A 15984-nucleotide genomic window follows, 5' to 3' on the forward strand; every position below is an offset into this window, starting at 1 on the left:
ATCGATCTCTGCTCCCCTCCACAGCATGTCTTTTTCCTGGTTCTCTCCCTCAGCCCCAACCAGTCCCAGCAGAAGACTGCCCCTCCCTGAGCCTGGTTCTGCTGGAGGTTTCTTCCTGTTAAAAGGGAGTTTTTCCTTCCCACTGTAGCCAAGTGCTTGCTCACAGTGGGTCGTTTTGACCGTTGGGGTTTTACATAATTGTACGGCCTTGTCTTACAATATAAAGCACCTTGGGGCAACTGTTTGTTGTGATTTGGCGCTATATAAAAAAAAAATGATTGAATTGAATTGATGTGAGCGCGTTGCTGCAATGGAAAGGTTGGCTTGTCGATCACGCGCGCACACACACACATACACACATTACAGTTATGCGTGTCAGGAGACCCTGGTTGACATGTAGTCACGCCATGGGTTGGATGTCATTTGAAATCAAGCAGGGAGGGAGCTGACCACTGCCTACAGCCAGTGCTGCCTTCCTGCAACTTGCAGAGCTCCACATCGCAGCCGCGGTGTCAGTGCAAAGCAAAGCTGGGAAACACATGTGCTCCAATCACCCATATGTAAGGCATGGTGCTGCACGCGTGTCTGCAAATGATGACAACATGGGGGGGGGACTTAAAAACCTGGATCACCTCAACCACGTCCCAGCGCACACCTCACCACTGCATCATCACTACGCACAGCTGGGGAACACATACCATGCCATGCAGAATATCACTTCACAAGACGCCACCACGAGGCACATGCATTGGCGGACACTCATGTTCATAAATAAAACTACATATCACTTTTGCAACGCGGTCGCCAGCGCCTCCATACGAGCTGGACAGAGGGACACGTGGAGCCAGCTGATGTGTTCATCGTATGAGCGCATAAGATCATTCATGTAAAAAATAAGTCGTCCATGTCAGTTCATGTTTACGTCAAGAAAGAAAATTCTTATATTGTCCACTCTTTACAACAGGAATTACACTCAACAAAAATATAAACGCAACACTTTTGGTTTTGCTCCCATTTTGTATGAGATGAACTCAAAGATCTAAAACTTTTTCCACATACACAATATCACCATTTCCCTCAAATATTGTTCACAAACCAGTCTAAATCTGTGATAGTGAGCACTTCTCCTTTGCTGAGATAATCCATCCCATGTCACAGGTGTGCCATACCAAGATGCTGATTAGACACCATGATTAGTGCACAGGTGTGCCTTAGACTGCCCACAATAAAAGGCCACTCTGAAAGGTGCAGTTTTATCACACAGCACGTCACAGATGTCGCAAGATTTGAGGGAGCGTGCAATTGGCATGCTGACAGCAGGAATGTCAACCAGAGCTGTTGCTCGTGTATTGAATGTTCATTTCTCTACCATAAGCCGTCTCCAAAGGCGTTTCAGAGAATTTGGCAGTACATCCAACCAGCCTCACAACCGCAGACCACGTGTAACCACACCAGCCCAGGACCTCCACATCCAGCATGTTCACATCCAGCAATATAAAAAATTGTGGGGGTTTATGTGTTTGTTTGTTTTTTGACAGTGAGAGAAGAATCATTGTAATGTTATATTTTCTTGTTTACCGCAGTGCAGCATTAGGGGTCTTCAATTGGTTCAAAATGCTGCTGCCAGAGTCTTGACATGAAGCAGAAAGTTTGACCACAGACTCATTTTGGCATTTCTTCACTGGCTTCCTATCTCTGCAAGATCAGATTTTAAGGTTCTATTACTGGCCTATGAAACTGTTCACAGACTGGCACCTCCCTACCTGGCTGACTTGGTTAAACCCTACGTACCAGCTCGGGCCCTGCGTTTGCAGGGTGCAGGACTTCTCTGTCTTCCTAGGTGAATAAAAAAGTCTGCGGGTCACAGAGCTTTCTCATATCGTGCCCCTGTTCTGAGGAATGATCTCCCTGCATTAATAAAACAGTCAGATTCTGTGGAGACTTTTAAATCAAGACTTAAGACTTATTTGTTTTCCCTGTTTTATCGTTAGTATATTATGCCATTTACTTTTATAGTTTTGCTCTTTTGTTATGTTTTTAATCTTTTAATTCATTTTGTTCTGTTTTGCTGAGTTGTGTTGTGTTAAGCGCCTTGAGGTGACTTTGTCATTATATAAATGAATAAATCTGAAATCATTACCAGTAACATGATTGACATTGAAACAGTACAGTTATTGTTATAATGTTCTGTGCGCTCTCATTATTTTGTCCTTACACATTTTTGTTGATTTCTTTACATGTCCAGCTTGTAATTATTCCGCTGCTGTGTGCGTGCGATGTGGTATCACACCTCCCACATGCTCGCACTGTGTTCATGCGTGTGCACACGAGCGTACACAAAACTGTTGCCGCAGGATCGTTCACACCTGTCTGACTGACTGTCCGTCCCGACAGCAGCTGGAATTTTTTGTAGTTTGCCAATTCAGTTTTATTTGCCTTTTTTCGAATGGTTTCTGCTTCTATTGCCCAACTTCATGTTGTGTGTTAAGGGGCCCCAATGTTTGCATGTCCTTCATTGATGCTTCACCACTAAAACCACTTTGTCAGTTAACAAATCTCAAATTTAACAGTTGTACCTAGTTGTATCTTGAAATTAAATTGCGCAACTTGTAACATGTATGTGGTTATCTTGTTTTGTATATGGAGTGTCTTATAAGTCCATGCGGGCTGGGCACCAGTGGTGCATGACACTTTAATAAAAATCAATCAATCAACTGATTTACTCAAATGTAGAAAACACACCTTAAAAAGAAAGAAAAAAAGCATTTCACTTTCACCTGTTATGATCTTTATTTCAAGGATCAGCATGTTTTGGGGGGACACACACATACATTTGAATGTTTATTTCAAAATAAAAATAAAATTGCTGAATAGCATAACTTTTTCCATTCAGACTTTCCTACAGTATCCCACTTTCCTAATTGTTATCCAGCACAATTTTCAAACAGGAGCTAAACAAGTTTAAATTAATTTTAATCTTCTTGATAAGTTGCACAATTTCCATCAAAAATAAAGGTACATATGTGAGTAATCAATCATTCTGATTTTACACCACCTGACCCAAATCAATCAACTTCTTTAACAGAAATATTGCACATTGAAAGAAAATTTCCAAACTGTTTTTTGGTCGACTTGGGATTCAAATGATGTAATAATCATGAGCAACAGTGTTGAGAGAAGCGACGATTCATTCCTGCCAGGTGAGGAAATAGACTTTTCCCTGTTCATCCCCACAGACCAGCTCATTGGGTTTCTGTGGGTTCACCTCCAGAACCAGGACAGGACTTCCACACACGAACATTCCCACCTGCGAATAAGGAGGGTACACGGAAAGACAAGTCAAGAAGACGTCTGGAGAGATGAACAGTTCAGACTTAAAACGCTTTTTGTGTGATTCCCGTCTAAGTAGACGACACGTTCTAATCCGATCATTCCCAAATTTAGGAATGCAGCAGCACACTTCTTGAAATCTAAACATGTTCTGAGGCAAAACCCAACCTCCAATCACTTTTTAATCAACATGAGACAAAAATTAAAAAAGACAGATAAATCAAGAACAATTTAAATCATATTGGTTTTATTACTTTACTACATAAATATTTTTGGGTGATTTTAACCTTTATTACAAAACTGGAAAAAAAAATTAAGGATGTTAATTGTTCAATAACTTCTCAGCCCAGCTGCAGTGTCTTTACAACCCTCCAGGGGGCGGTGCCCCACACTTGAGAAAACGGTTCCAAAAAAAAAGCGAACATGTTGGTTTACCTTCTGACTCCCCCAATAAAACATTTATAACTCAGAGCTTCTACAATTTACAGTTCTGGAGAAACTTTTTTTTATTACACTTTATTGTCATATTGACAGTAAATATAGACATTTACTGAAAGTAGATATATACATCTTTTTTTTTTTATCAAACCCTGATGAACAAATGTAATCAAGGCTCTGTGTTTTACAGTTTAAACATGAACTTGATTGTAAATTGCTTGAAATATAACCAACATCCGCCCAGTGTTTGTTACACTGGCTTCACTCAGATTGGCAGTTGCAGGGAAGAAGAAGACTTAGCTGAGTAATAGCACTGAACTCCGTTCTCTCTTGGCAAATAAAAGTTTGTGTTCCACAAGTTAATTCGCTTGTTCAGTCTCTATACTATGATTACGAGACCACTGAGCAGAATAGGAGACTAACGCTGCAGGCTCACCGACTGGGATTCATCACAGAGAACCACCACAAAGCTACCATGAGGTAGCAGTTAGCTTCAAATGGCGGGGCCTTCCTACGGTCATCACGACGGTGTGACTATCAAAAGACACTTTAAGGTAACTGTACCTGATGTGAGCACAAACTCGTTTTAGCCAGAAATGACAGAACCTGCTTGAAGCTTGATTATGTCAGACATGGACTAATGGGAACCAAACCAACACATTTTTGACTAGCATGGAGCTAACTTTAGCCACAGAGAGGCACGGGCCTAATTCATATTTTGTCCATGTTTTATATATTCTGGTATTAAGCCAGGAGCCTAAAGGTGTCAATAAGGTGTGTGGGCACTTCACATCCATGGAAATAAGAGACCTGGAATGGACGTGCGCGCCTCAATCTATTAGCGTCACTCAGGACAGGAAGGCGCCATTATTAAGGGTGGAGATGTGCAGATCATCAATAATAAACTGACCGCTTTTTTTGCACTACTGTTGCTATTTCTTAATGAATTTTAATAAATGTAGGCTTGTTTTAAATCCCTTTGAAAGCTCTTTCCAATGAACCTATGCATGTGAGGGTGAAAAAAAAAAACTTATGTAAAATGCAGAAATTTGTAGAAATTATGACAAACTGTGCTGCTTTTCTTGCTCTATTGTCACTATTTGTTAACATATTTTAATAAAAGTAGGCTTGTTTTAAAGCCCTTTAATTGCTCTTTATAATGAATCCATACATGCCTGGGTAGAAAAAGTGTGGAAATTTGGGGGGAAATATGCCATTCTGTTAATTTACTGTGATGTTTTTTTCCTGTCATATTAATTTGTGATGGATTTTTATAAATGAGGCCTTGTAAGTTGTATTCAAGCTGATTAAAAGCTCTAATGAACCCATACATGCCTGGATAAAAATCCTTATGTATTAAAATATAAATCTGAAGTATGCCTTGCCATTGTGGTCATTTACCTTGCTGCTTTTTCCACTGTAATATTATTGAAGGTGTTTTAATGACAACAACATATATATGATTTTTACTAACATTTTATTCCAAGTAGATATAAAGCCATTCAGAATGTGACTTTTGACCCTCAGTCAGGGTAAAAAGTACCTCCTCCATCCCCTCCAACCACAATGTTAAAATTTAAATGCCGCCTGTGACCACCATGTACATATCATATTAAAAAAACACTGCAAGTACATAGACATAAATATATTTAAACATTTTTGTTTCCATAACTGTATGCATGTGAACGCAGCTTAATGAAAAGAACTTATGGTGTTGAGTTTTAGTCTCAGTATATCAATATTAAATTGTGACATAACTTTAAAATAGACATTTATTTTACATAATTACATTAAGGCTCTTGTACAGTTCATTTTAGTATTCGAGAATTTGTTAATGGCCGCTGTCACTAGTCACGTGACATCCATTCCAGGTCTATATTTCCATGCTCACATCCAAGGACATGCAGGTTCGGTGAATTGGAAACCTTATAATTGTCCAGGTCTCAATTGTACAACCCCTGGCAAAAATTATGGAATCACCGGCCTCAGAGGATGTTCATTCAGTTGTTTAATTTTGTAGAAAAAAAGCAGATCACAGACATGACACAAAACTAAAGTCATTTCAAATGGCAACTTTCTGGCTTTAAGAAATCAAGAAAAAAAGATTGTGGCAGTCAGTAACGGTTACTTTTTTAGACCAAGCAGAGGAAAAAAATATGGAATCACTCAATTCTGAGGAATAAATTATGGAATCACCCTGTAAATTTTCATTCCCAAAACTAACACCTGCATCAAATCAGATCTGCTCGTTAGTCTGCATCTAAAAAGGAGTGATCACACCTTGGAGAGCTGTTGCACCAAGTGGATTGACATGAATCATGGCTGCAACACGAGAGATGTCAATTGAAACAAAGGAGAGGATTATCAAACTCTTAAGAGGGTAAATCATCACGCAATGTTGCAAAAGATGTTGGTTGTTCAGTCAGCTGTGTCTAAACTCTGGACCAAATACAAACAAGGGAAGGTTGTTAAAGGCAAACATACTGGTAGACCAAGGAAGACATCAAAGCATCAAGACAGAAAACTTAAAGCAATATGTCTCAAAAATCGGAAAAATGCACAACAAAACAAATGAGGAACGAATGGGAGGAAACTGGAGTCAACGTCTGTCACCGAACTGTAAGAAACCACCTAAAGGAAATGGGATTTACATACAGAAAAGCTAAACGAAAGCCATCATTAACACCTAAACAGAAAAAAACAAGGTTACAATGGGCTAAGGAAAAGCAATCGTGGACTGTGGATGACTGGATGAAAGTCATATTCGGTGATGAATCTCGAAACTGCATTGGGCAAGGTGATGATGCTGGAACTTTTGTTTGGTGCCGTTCCAATGGGATTTATAAAGATGACTGCCTGAAGAGAACATGTAAATTTCCACAGTCATTGATGATATGGGGCTGCATGTCAGGTAAAGGCACTGGGGAGATGGCTGTCATTACATCATCAATAAATGCACAAGTTTACGTTGATATTTTGGACAATTGAAAGGATGTTTGGGGATGATGAAATCATTTTTCAAGATGATAATGCATCTTGCCATAGAGCAAAAACTGTGAAAACATTCCTTGCAAAAAGACACATAGGGTCAATATCAACGAGCAGATGTGATTTGATGCAGGTGTTAGTTTTGGGGATGAAAATTTACAGGGTGATTCCATAATTTTTTCCTCAGAATTGAGTGATTCCATATTTTGTTTCCTCTGCTTGGTCTAAAAAAGTAACAGTTACTGACTGCCACAATTTTTTTTCTTGATTTCTTATAGTGTTTCTTAAAGAAAGTTTAGCTTGGCTTTGGATGCAACACTTCTGACGGCTGTAAAAAGCTACGTGTTTCATTGAAAATAATGCTTTTTTTAGACCGATTTGTGGCGCCTCTGATGCTTCCAAAGCATGCGGTGTGAAAGGCCCTTTACACAAATAGCAGTGGGTACATAGGCCTTGATGTCTGGTCTCTCTCTGGCTCCAAATGCAACATGGCAGAATCCGCTTCAAAACAGCTGCATTTCTGTGTAAATCTAACATGTCTATCATATATTATGTAAAAGGTACGGAAGAAAACTGAAAACGCTGTTTTCACAGCCTGATAACACAAGACATCTCACAGACATCAGTGTGCACACACATCCTGCAGTCGTGGTAACTTCCACGTTTCTCAGAAGCTCATGCATGTGGACACACACGTCCTCCTGTAGATGCCATTAAAATGTTACTGAGCTTATCCTACAACAGCAATATAAACATACAGAGGTGAATATATTAGTGATACACAGATAACACAATAAAGGACACACACACATATATATATATATATATATATGTATAATATATATATATATGCATTCAAGGTCTATTAGAAAAGTATCCGACCTTATTTTTTTCAAAAACTATATGGATTTGAATCACGTGTGATTGCGTCAGACAAGCTTGAACCCTGGTGCGCATGCATGAGTTTTTTCACGCCTGTCGGTTGCGTCATTCGCCTGTGGGCAGGCTTTGAGTGAGCACTGGTCCACCCCTCCCGTCGGAATTCCTTTGTCTGAGAACGTCCTGAGAGACTGGCGCTTTGCTTGATCAAAATTTTTTCAGAAACTGTAAGGCACATCCAAGTGGACACCATTCAAGAAATTCAGACGGTTTTTGGTGAAAATTTTAACGGCTGATGAGAGATTAAGGAGTGTTACTATCACTTTAAGGACAGCCCACGGCGCCGGATGGCACACCGTGCCCCGAGCCGCCGTCGTCAGCCTGTTTCGAGCTGAAAACTTCCAAATTTAAGCCTCTGTTGACACAGGACGTCGTGAGAGAGCAGAGAAGTTTCAGAAGAGGTCGGGATCAGCAGTTTATCCGGACATTCCACTGTTAAAGGAGATTTTGTAATGAAAGACGTGCGGACAGATTCGCACGTCGGCACCCAGCCGCTCATAGCGCGGCGCCACAGCAAAACACCTCCGTTGGAAGTCTCACAGGACAAGTTTGAACATGCCCAACTGTTAAACAATTTCTCGGATACTCACTCGACTGAAAGCCATCGAAAACCGCCTGAATCTTACGAATGGTTATCAACATGGAGGTGTTTTTCTGTGGCGCCGTGCGATGAGCGGCTGCGTGCCGACGCGTGAATCCGTCCGCACGGCTTTCATTACAAAATTTCCTTTAACAGTGGAATGTCCGGATAAACTGCTGATCCCGACCTCTTCTGAAACTTCTCTGTTCTCTCACGACGTCCTGGGTCAACAGAGGCTTAAATTTGGACGTTTTCAGCTCGAAACAGGCTGATGACAGCAGCTCGGGGCACGGCGCGCCGTCCAGCGCCATGGCCTGTCCTTAAAGCGATAGTAACACTCCGTAATCTCTCATCAGTTGTTAAAATTTTCACCGAAAACCGTCTGAATTTCTCGAATGGTGTCCACTTGGATGTGCCTTACAGTTTCTGACAAAATTTTGATCAAGCAAATCGCCAGTCTCTCAGGAAGTTCTCAGACAAAGGAATTCCGACAGGAGGGGTGGACCAGTGCTCACTCAAAGCCTGCCCACAGGCGAATGACACAACCGACAGGCGTGAAAAAACTCACGCATGCACACGAGGGTTCAAGCTTGTCTGATGTAATCGCACGTGATTCAAATCCATATAGTTTTTGAAAAAATAAAAAGGTCTGTTGTGTGGGCCGCTGAAGAGGAGGTACTGCTGGCCCACCACCACCAGAGGGCACCCTGCCTGGAGTGCGGGCTCCAGGCACCAGAGGGCGCTGCCGCCTCACAGGAGCAGCCGGGGTGACAGCTGACACTCATCACCTGTGACAGCTGTCACCACTCATCTGATCTGCATCGGTATATCAGCAAGACGTCATCTCCACCTCTTTGCCGAGATATCGTTCTACCTGAAAGGTAATATCCTCAGCCTGACTGCTTGATAGAAAGCCCTTTTTGTGATTTTTGTGAGCGATAACAGACTTTTTCTCCAACGAGAGGTGGAGGTAGCTTCCCTGCCGTGCAGATTGCTGGGTGCAGACGCACCCACGTTTAATTGTGTTTTTGTTCCTCGCCAGCAGTACCAGGTCCGACACACGGAGGCAGTGGCCACCTGGGAGTTCGGGACTTGGCGGCTCCAGTATTCCCGGGGTCTGGTGGCGGAGGAAATCGTGTGGTTCCGGTTCTGCTTTGGACAGGCGTCTCCTATCTTTGAGCCTGCCCACACGACACCTTGTAATTTGACCTTTGATCTATTGTGTAATCTGTTGTGTTTGTTGTGCACGTTCGCAACAGTAAAGTGTTGTTATTTGACCTATTCCATTGTCCGTTCATTTGCGCCCCCTGTTGTGGGTCCGTGTACTTACACTTTCCCAACAAGGTCAGTTTCTTTTCTAATAGACCTCGTATATACAGTCTGTTAGAAAAGTATCCGACCTTTTTATTTTTTTCAAAAACCTGATGGATTTGAATCATATGTGCTTGCATGAGCCAACCTTGAACCTTCATGCGCATACGTGATTTTTTTTTTTTTCATGCCGGTGGAGAGTGAGCCATGCTCCGGGCGGCCATCAACATGCTGAAATGACTGGATCATTTCCAAAGTGAATGCTGTGGTGATGCGGGACCGTCGTGTGACTGTCCGAGAAATTGCGGAAGAGGTGGACATCAGCACTTTCGGCACATTCCACTGTGACAGAAGATTTGGCCATGAAAAGAGTTGCAGCGAAATTCGTTCCGCTTCTGATGGAGCAAAAGCGCCTTTGTGTTGAAGTCTCACAGGACATGATGTGACATGCCCACCTCTTCCACAATTTTTCAGATAGTCACACGACTGAAAAGCCACCGAAAGCAGTCTGAATCTTCCAGATGGTTGAAGAGGTGGGCATCATTTTTCGGAGTCCAGCATGTCCTGTGAGGCACTCGGGATCGCCACGGTGGATCTGCATGTTGATTTGGCACAGGTGGCAGGGGTGGGATTTGAACCCAGAACCTTCCGAACTGAAACCAAGCGCATTAACCACTTGGCCACCACCCCTATATATATAATTATTTAGAAGACAATGCTCATACGGCTGAGGGTATTTTAGCATTGTGTTTATATTTTATAATATCAAAGCTTATGGGCAGATTAGCAGCAGCATTTAATTTCATTGTACATGGAATATTGTTGATAAAATTTAACTTTACTTCAGGGGAAACTTTTTCTCTGGGGATCAAACATTAATTTAAATTAATAATTTTGTATTTTTGTATTTTTTTTTATCATATGAATTTCCTCAGGAAATTTTCTTGTAATGTTTGTGTTAAAACTGTTCAGTTTTGCTTTAAAAATTGTGTTCAATTGCATTGTCATATCTGACTGTCATACTTCTATGTGATAAAAACAGTGTTTTGTCATGTGAATTTCCTCAGGAAATTTAATGATTGTAATGTGTTTGTGTTAAACTGTTCAGTTTCGCTTTTAAAAATGTGTGTTCAGCTAGTTGCATTGTCGTATCTGCCAAACTGAGTAAAAACTTACAATATTTTTTCATTGGAATTTTCTCAGGGAATTTATTGAGAGCAACGTTTGTTTTAAAACTGTCCAGTTTTGCTCTTAAATATGATAATGTATTATTAATTGTATGTAGATGTGTAAAAGATTGTAGATTTTGTTTCAAGCGGTGATTTATGTTTAAGCTGAATTTATTTTTGCTCCTAAAATGTGTAGTTGTTTGTAGATCAATAGATGAATTTTTTTTTTTTAGGTTTCATTACTATTTCTCGAAGATTTATTCTTATTTTGTCTGAACATTTTTTGGGAGTAGTGTCAGTGGTATGCCACATAAGAAATCTTTTGTAAAGTTGAAAATGTTTTATGTGCTTTTTTTAATTTGTGAGCAATTATGTTTAATTCTGTAAAGATGAATTCCATCATTTAATCTGTAAGTGATTTCAAAAGTTTCTGCATTGTTGATTTTATATGTGAATTCCATAAATACATTGCAAGTTACTGTTGAAATAAAACCTGTTGAATTTTAAGACATTTATAAAGTAAAGTTAGTTCTCAATAGGAAAATCACAAAATTGTAGATATATTGAGCAAGAACACTGCACGAACATCATATGAACAAAGAATGAGGGCAGGTAATGTTCGCATTCGAACATTCTACAAATGTTCATTTAATGTTCTGCTGCAACTGTTCATATGATGTTTGTGAACGTTTGTATAATCACTGAATGTTTGCATGCAAACACGTGGTCTCACGTGGTCGCACCATGTTCATGCATGTGCACACAAGCATGTATCTATCTCACCCAACAGCGACTGGAATTTTTCAAGCTTCGCCAAATCTTTTTTTTTTCTTTCAGCATTTTTCATCTGGTTTGGGCCTCATTCGCCCAACTTTGTGTTATGTGTGAAGGGGCCCTTAAGAATGTGATGTTGACCTGTTTCTTGGTGTTTCTGTCCCAGAGTTTCACGGTTCCATCGTGGGAAGCGGAGATGATGGTGCTACCCGTGACCTTGAGCACACTGATCCTGCTGCTGTGAGCCTGAGGACAAAACACAGACAGAACCATCAAAAACACTTCAAAGAAAAAGTAACCTGCTACAAAAACAAGTTGTCGAAGGGAACTTTTACTGAACTGTGCTTTGAAAACCAGATTTGTCATAAAAAAGTCCACTTCACTACTTTTAATATCTTTTCTCATAAAATAATTATACACAAAATTATCTGCAAAATTGTAAAATTATAACAGTTAAGTAATTTTTTAACGCATCTTCAGTAAAACAATTCTTTAATTTGCAAAGTTGCAGTGTTGAGAAAAATCCAGATGCTGTCCCTTCATGTCGTCTCATTGCATTTGGTGAAAATCATTTTAAGTCATCTTAAGAGTGACCTGCAGTGAGACCTGAACCCCACTGATAATGGTAAAGACATTTCTGTTGTGTTGGCAAGTCGATCAACTCTTACAGGTTTTTTGTTGCTCCATGAGGACGTGTAAGGAGGCTGGATAAACCACATGTTGCCCTTTATGTCTCCACACACCACCAACTCTAAGAATACACAACACACAAACATTAGGAAATCCATCTGGTCATGCAGTCATCCAGCACCATGTCTACCATGCCTTGGACGGGGAAGTTGGATGATTCCAGCATCCACGGCTGACTGACATCGTGACGTGGATCCACCATGTATGACCCCGTCACATTAATCCCATTTTCCCTGGTTGGTATAACAAATATTTTTATGTTCATGCTGGAGATTCCCCTGAGATCAAAGTGAGCACTAATGTTGTTATTGAGTGTTGTTAGAAGGAAAAGTGATGTAACACAGTGGTAAACATACCACTGTCCCAGCTTTTTTGAAACATGTTGCAGGCATCCATTTCAAAATGAGCAAATATTTGCACAAAAACAATAAAGTTTACCAGTTTGAACATTAAATATCTTGTCTTTCTGGTGTATTCAGTTGAATATAGGTTGAAGAGGATTTGCAAATCATTGTATTCTGTTTTATTTACATTTTACACAACGTCCCAACTTCATTGGAATTGGGGTTGAACATCATGCACAGTGCCCTTGTGAGCTGTGCAGGGCCTGAATTAAGCCATATTTTGGAAAGGGCCAAAACACCAAAGCCCCTAGTTAGCAGGTTCTCCCCCAGAAAACTTTGAAATCTCCCATCCATTCTGGTGCATTTTCAGGTCTAATTACCATTTATTTAAAAAAAAAAAAAAATCCAAAAAATGTTAGTTTTTTTGTTGGGTCAGGTCAAGCTTTCCACCCCAGTCTTTTCTGAACCACAATGTATTTTTAGAGGACAAGCTGGGACATGTCTATCTCGGCTTTCAGTGCTTACCAGTCGAGTGAGTATAAAAGAACTTGTGGAGAGCTGGACATGTCCCAACTTGTCCTCTAACACTCCGAAACGGAGGTGTTCCTTTGTCTCGCTTCATCAGCGAATCGGTCGTGACGCACGAAGCCTCCGCGCGGCTTTCCATGACAAAATCTCTTGTTAAAAGTGAAATCTGCCGGAAAATGGCTGATGTCCAGGTCTTGTGATAACCAGAGAAAGAGCACACGACGGTCTCGTATCCACAGAGCCATCAGCTTAGAAATGATCCAGTGGTTTGTGCCGCATTGTCGCAGCTCGCAGCGCGGCGCACCGACCGTCCTTTAAAGGGGTCCTTAACCTGTAGTTAAAGTCCTTATTCTCTGTGAAGCCCGTAAAATTTTCACTGAAAAAGCCAGATACATTTTTCGAATGGTTTCCAGGTGCCAGTCTCTAACAGCTTCTGAAAAAATTCTGATGGAAAAAAAGTCCTTTTCATTCCGCCATTTCCAGACAATGAAAATCCGACGAGGGGGCGGGACCACTCCTTCCACAAGGCGTGCTCACAGGCGAATGACGTCATCGACAGGCGTGGAAAAACTCACGCATGCGCACGAGGGTTCAAGCATGTCTGACGTAAAAACATATGAATGAAATCCATATAGTTTTTGAAAAAAATAAAAAGGTACGATACTTTATGGACAGACCTCGTATATATAGACATAAATATATTTAAACATTTTTGTTTCCGCATGTGAACGCAGCTTAATGAAAAGAACTTATGGCGTTGAGTTATAGTCTCAGTATATTGACATTAAATTGCGGCATAACGACTTTAAAATAGACATTTGTTTTACATAATTACATTAAGGCTCTTGTACAGTTAATTTTAGTATTGGAGAATTAGTTTTTGTGGTTCATGCAATTGATGGTGAAGCACTGGCTGCCTTTTTTTCTCCTCATATCGCTTCTGTTTAACAGGATCATGGTCTCTCTCCACGCCGCTAGTCACGTGACGTCCATTCCAGTCTCTATTTCCATGGACCGGCCAACTGATCATTGCCTTCACCCTTCCCAGCGTGTGTGTGAAACGATTTTTAACCATTTGACTATTGACTTGACCCTGAATTTAAGTAGATGCACACATGCATCTGTTATGATATGAACATGCGGAAAACAAATTATTATTTAGCAATTTATTTTTAGTGCAAAATAAATTTTCACTTACAATTTCAATATGAGCATCCTGGCCTGCTTCAAAGTATAAAAAAAATATGTCTTTAAAAATAAATTTTTCTCTGTCGTGTTATTGTTATAAAAGTGTATAAATTAACAAAAAAATATATATATAATCCAAAACAATGTAAGAGTGAAAGTCTGAAAAAGTAAACAATACTTACAATATTTATAGCTGTTGTCGCGCACCTTTTCCACCCAGCCATTTTCCTTTTCCCATTTGCCCATGTATTTTTGCTTCTTTTTTGTTTTGTTTTTTCGAGGAGGAGTAACGACGTTACAGACTTTGCTGTTCGTAGGCGTATCTGCAATACCAGTGTCGGTGTCTGTGTCGGTATCAGACATGCTGCTACGGTCGTCCGACGACCGTCGTCGGCTCATGATTCTCGTCCGGGATCTTCTTGCAAGCAGATGTCCCTCGACCAATGAGATAAGAGTGATTCTGTATCGTCAACTCGTGTCTGTCAGCTCATTGGTGAAGAGGAGAGAGGCAGGGATCAAATTTACCGTAAGTTTCCATATAAAGCGCCAGTCAATTCCATTGACATTTTACAGACTTTTTGATTCTCACAGAAATACAGGACAAATTGCGTCCCGTTTCAGGTCAATACGGAACGCACACTTTTATTTCCAAATAAGGGATGATTCCGTTTTTCAAGGGACGGTTGGCAACCCTACCTGTGTACAAGGTGAAGGTCTGGCGCTTTTATTTTTTGTTTCTTTGTTGTGTTTTATTCCATTTTGCTGTACAATTTTTTTAAGTTTGTGAATAAAGGAAATAAATAATACTAGGACTAAGGGAGGGAATGTTAGTTGAGGGTGGTGTTATTTTGCAAAGATGGATTTTATGTTGGATTACCACTTAAAATATGGACATGGTCCAATTTAGTGGGAATATGCTAATTTTTGCTATATTTGATATCTTGAATCTTCTTTGCAGAGTATTTCAGGTCTGAAGTTGCCACTGCGGCACCACGCACATCACAGAACCACAGTCACGTATTGATCCGTCAGCATGAAAGGGTTCAAATTCAGTACTCAGTGATTACAACATCTAAGGAGAACTTGTTATGCGGCGCACCTCCGTCCACAGATACAGCCGTCAACAGGCTCCTCTTCTCCAGCGGCTCGTTGCTGCTGAGGTGAACTGTGCCGAAAGATCCAGACAGGTTGACATTTGGACCCATAGGGATCTAGAGGACAGACAGGCAGACCAGAGTTCACACATCAGACCACAAATGGTTTGACAAAGATTACACACACTACAATTTTCATAACAATGTGACATTTTGTTAAACTCCCATAAAAGTGCAAATGTTGAATTAATTTAAATTAAAAAGAAATTCTACTTGGGCTTCCAGGTAAACAATTGAGTTATAAACTGCAGGAGACTACTAAAAGAGTATTTGTTCATATTAAAAGAAAAAAAGTCACTTTTCTTTTATTTGTAAATTTTGTAAAAGATGAAGTCTACTGTCAGTCAGTACCAGTTTATGACTCTTCTCCAGGGACAATTATTTCCTTTTTCGCGTCCTGAATATTTTTAATATTCCTCTGACTGTCTTTAAGCTGAGAACTGCAGTACTGAGAAGAGACGCCGACAGCATCAGACTCACCATGAAGGCCAGATGCACTTCGCATTCGGACTCGCCTGCCAGCCACAGGCTTTTCCTCGTCATTACGTTGC

General features: G+C 40.5%; 1 protein-coding gene across 1 annotated transcript; it reads right to left on the reverse strand.

The window, feature by feature from the left end:
• Nucleotides 1-2765: 2765 nt before the first annotated feature.
• On the reverse strand, nt 2766-15976 carry LOC117505829 (telomerase protein component 1-like). The gene is made up of 5 exons (XM_034165367.1): nt 15914-15976; nt 15379-15490; nt 12198-12280; nt 11671-11775; nt 2766-3307 (listed from the first exon to the last, which is right to left on the reverse strand). Exons 1-5 carry the CDS (start codon nt 15974-15976, stop codon nt 3188-3190), a joined length of 483 nt encoding a protein of 160 aa, XP_034021258.1. The 3' UTR covers nt 2766-3187.
• Nucleotides 15977-15984: the final 8 nt, after the last annotated feature.

Source organism: Thalassophryne amazonica, unplaced genomic scaffold (assembly GCF_902500255.1).
Source record: "Thalassophryne amazonica unplaced genomic scaffold, fThaAma1.1, whole genome shotgun sequence".
Taxonomy (NCBI): Eukaryota; Metazoa; Chordata; class Actinopteri; order Batrachoidiformes; family Batrachoididae; genus Thalassophryne; species Thalassophryne amazonica.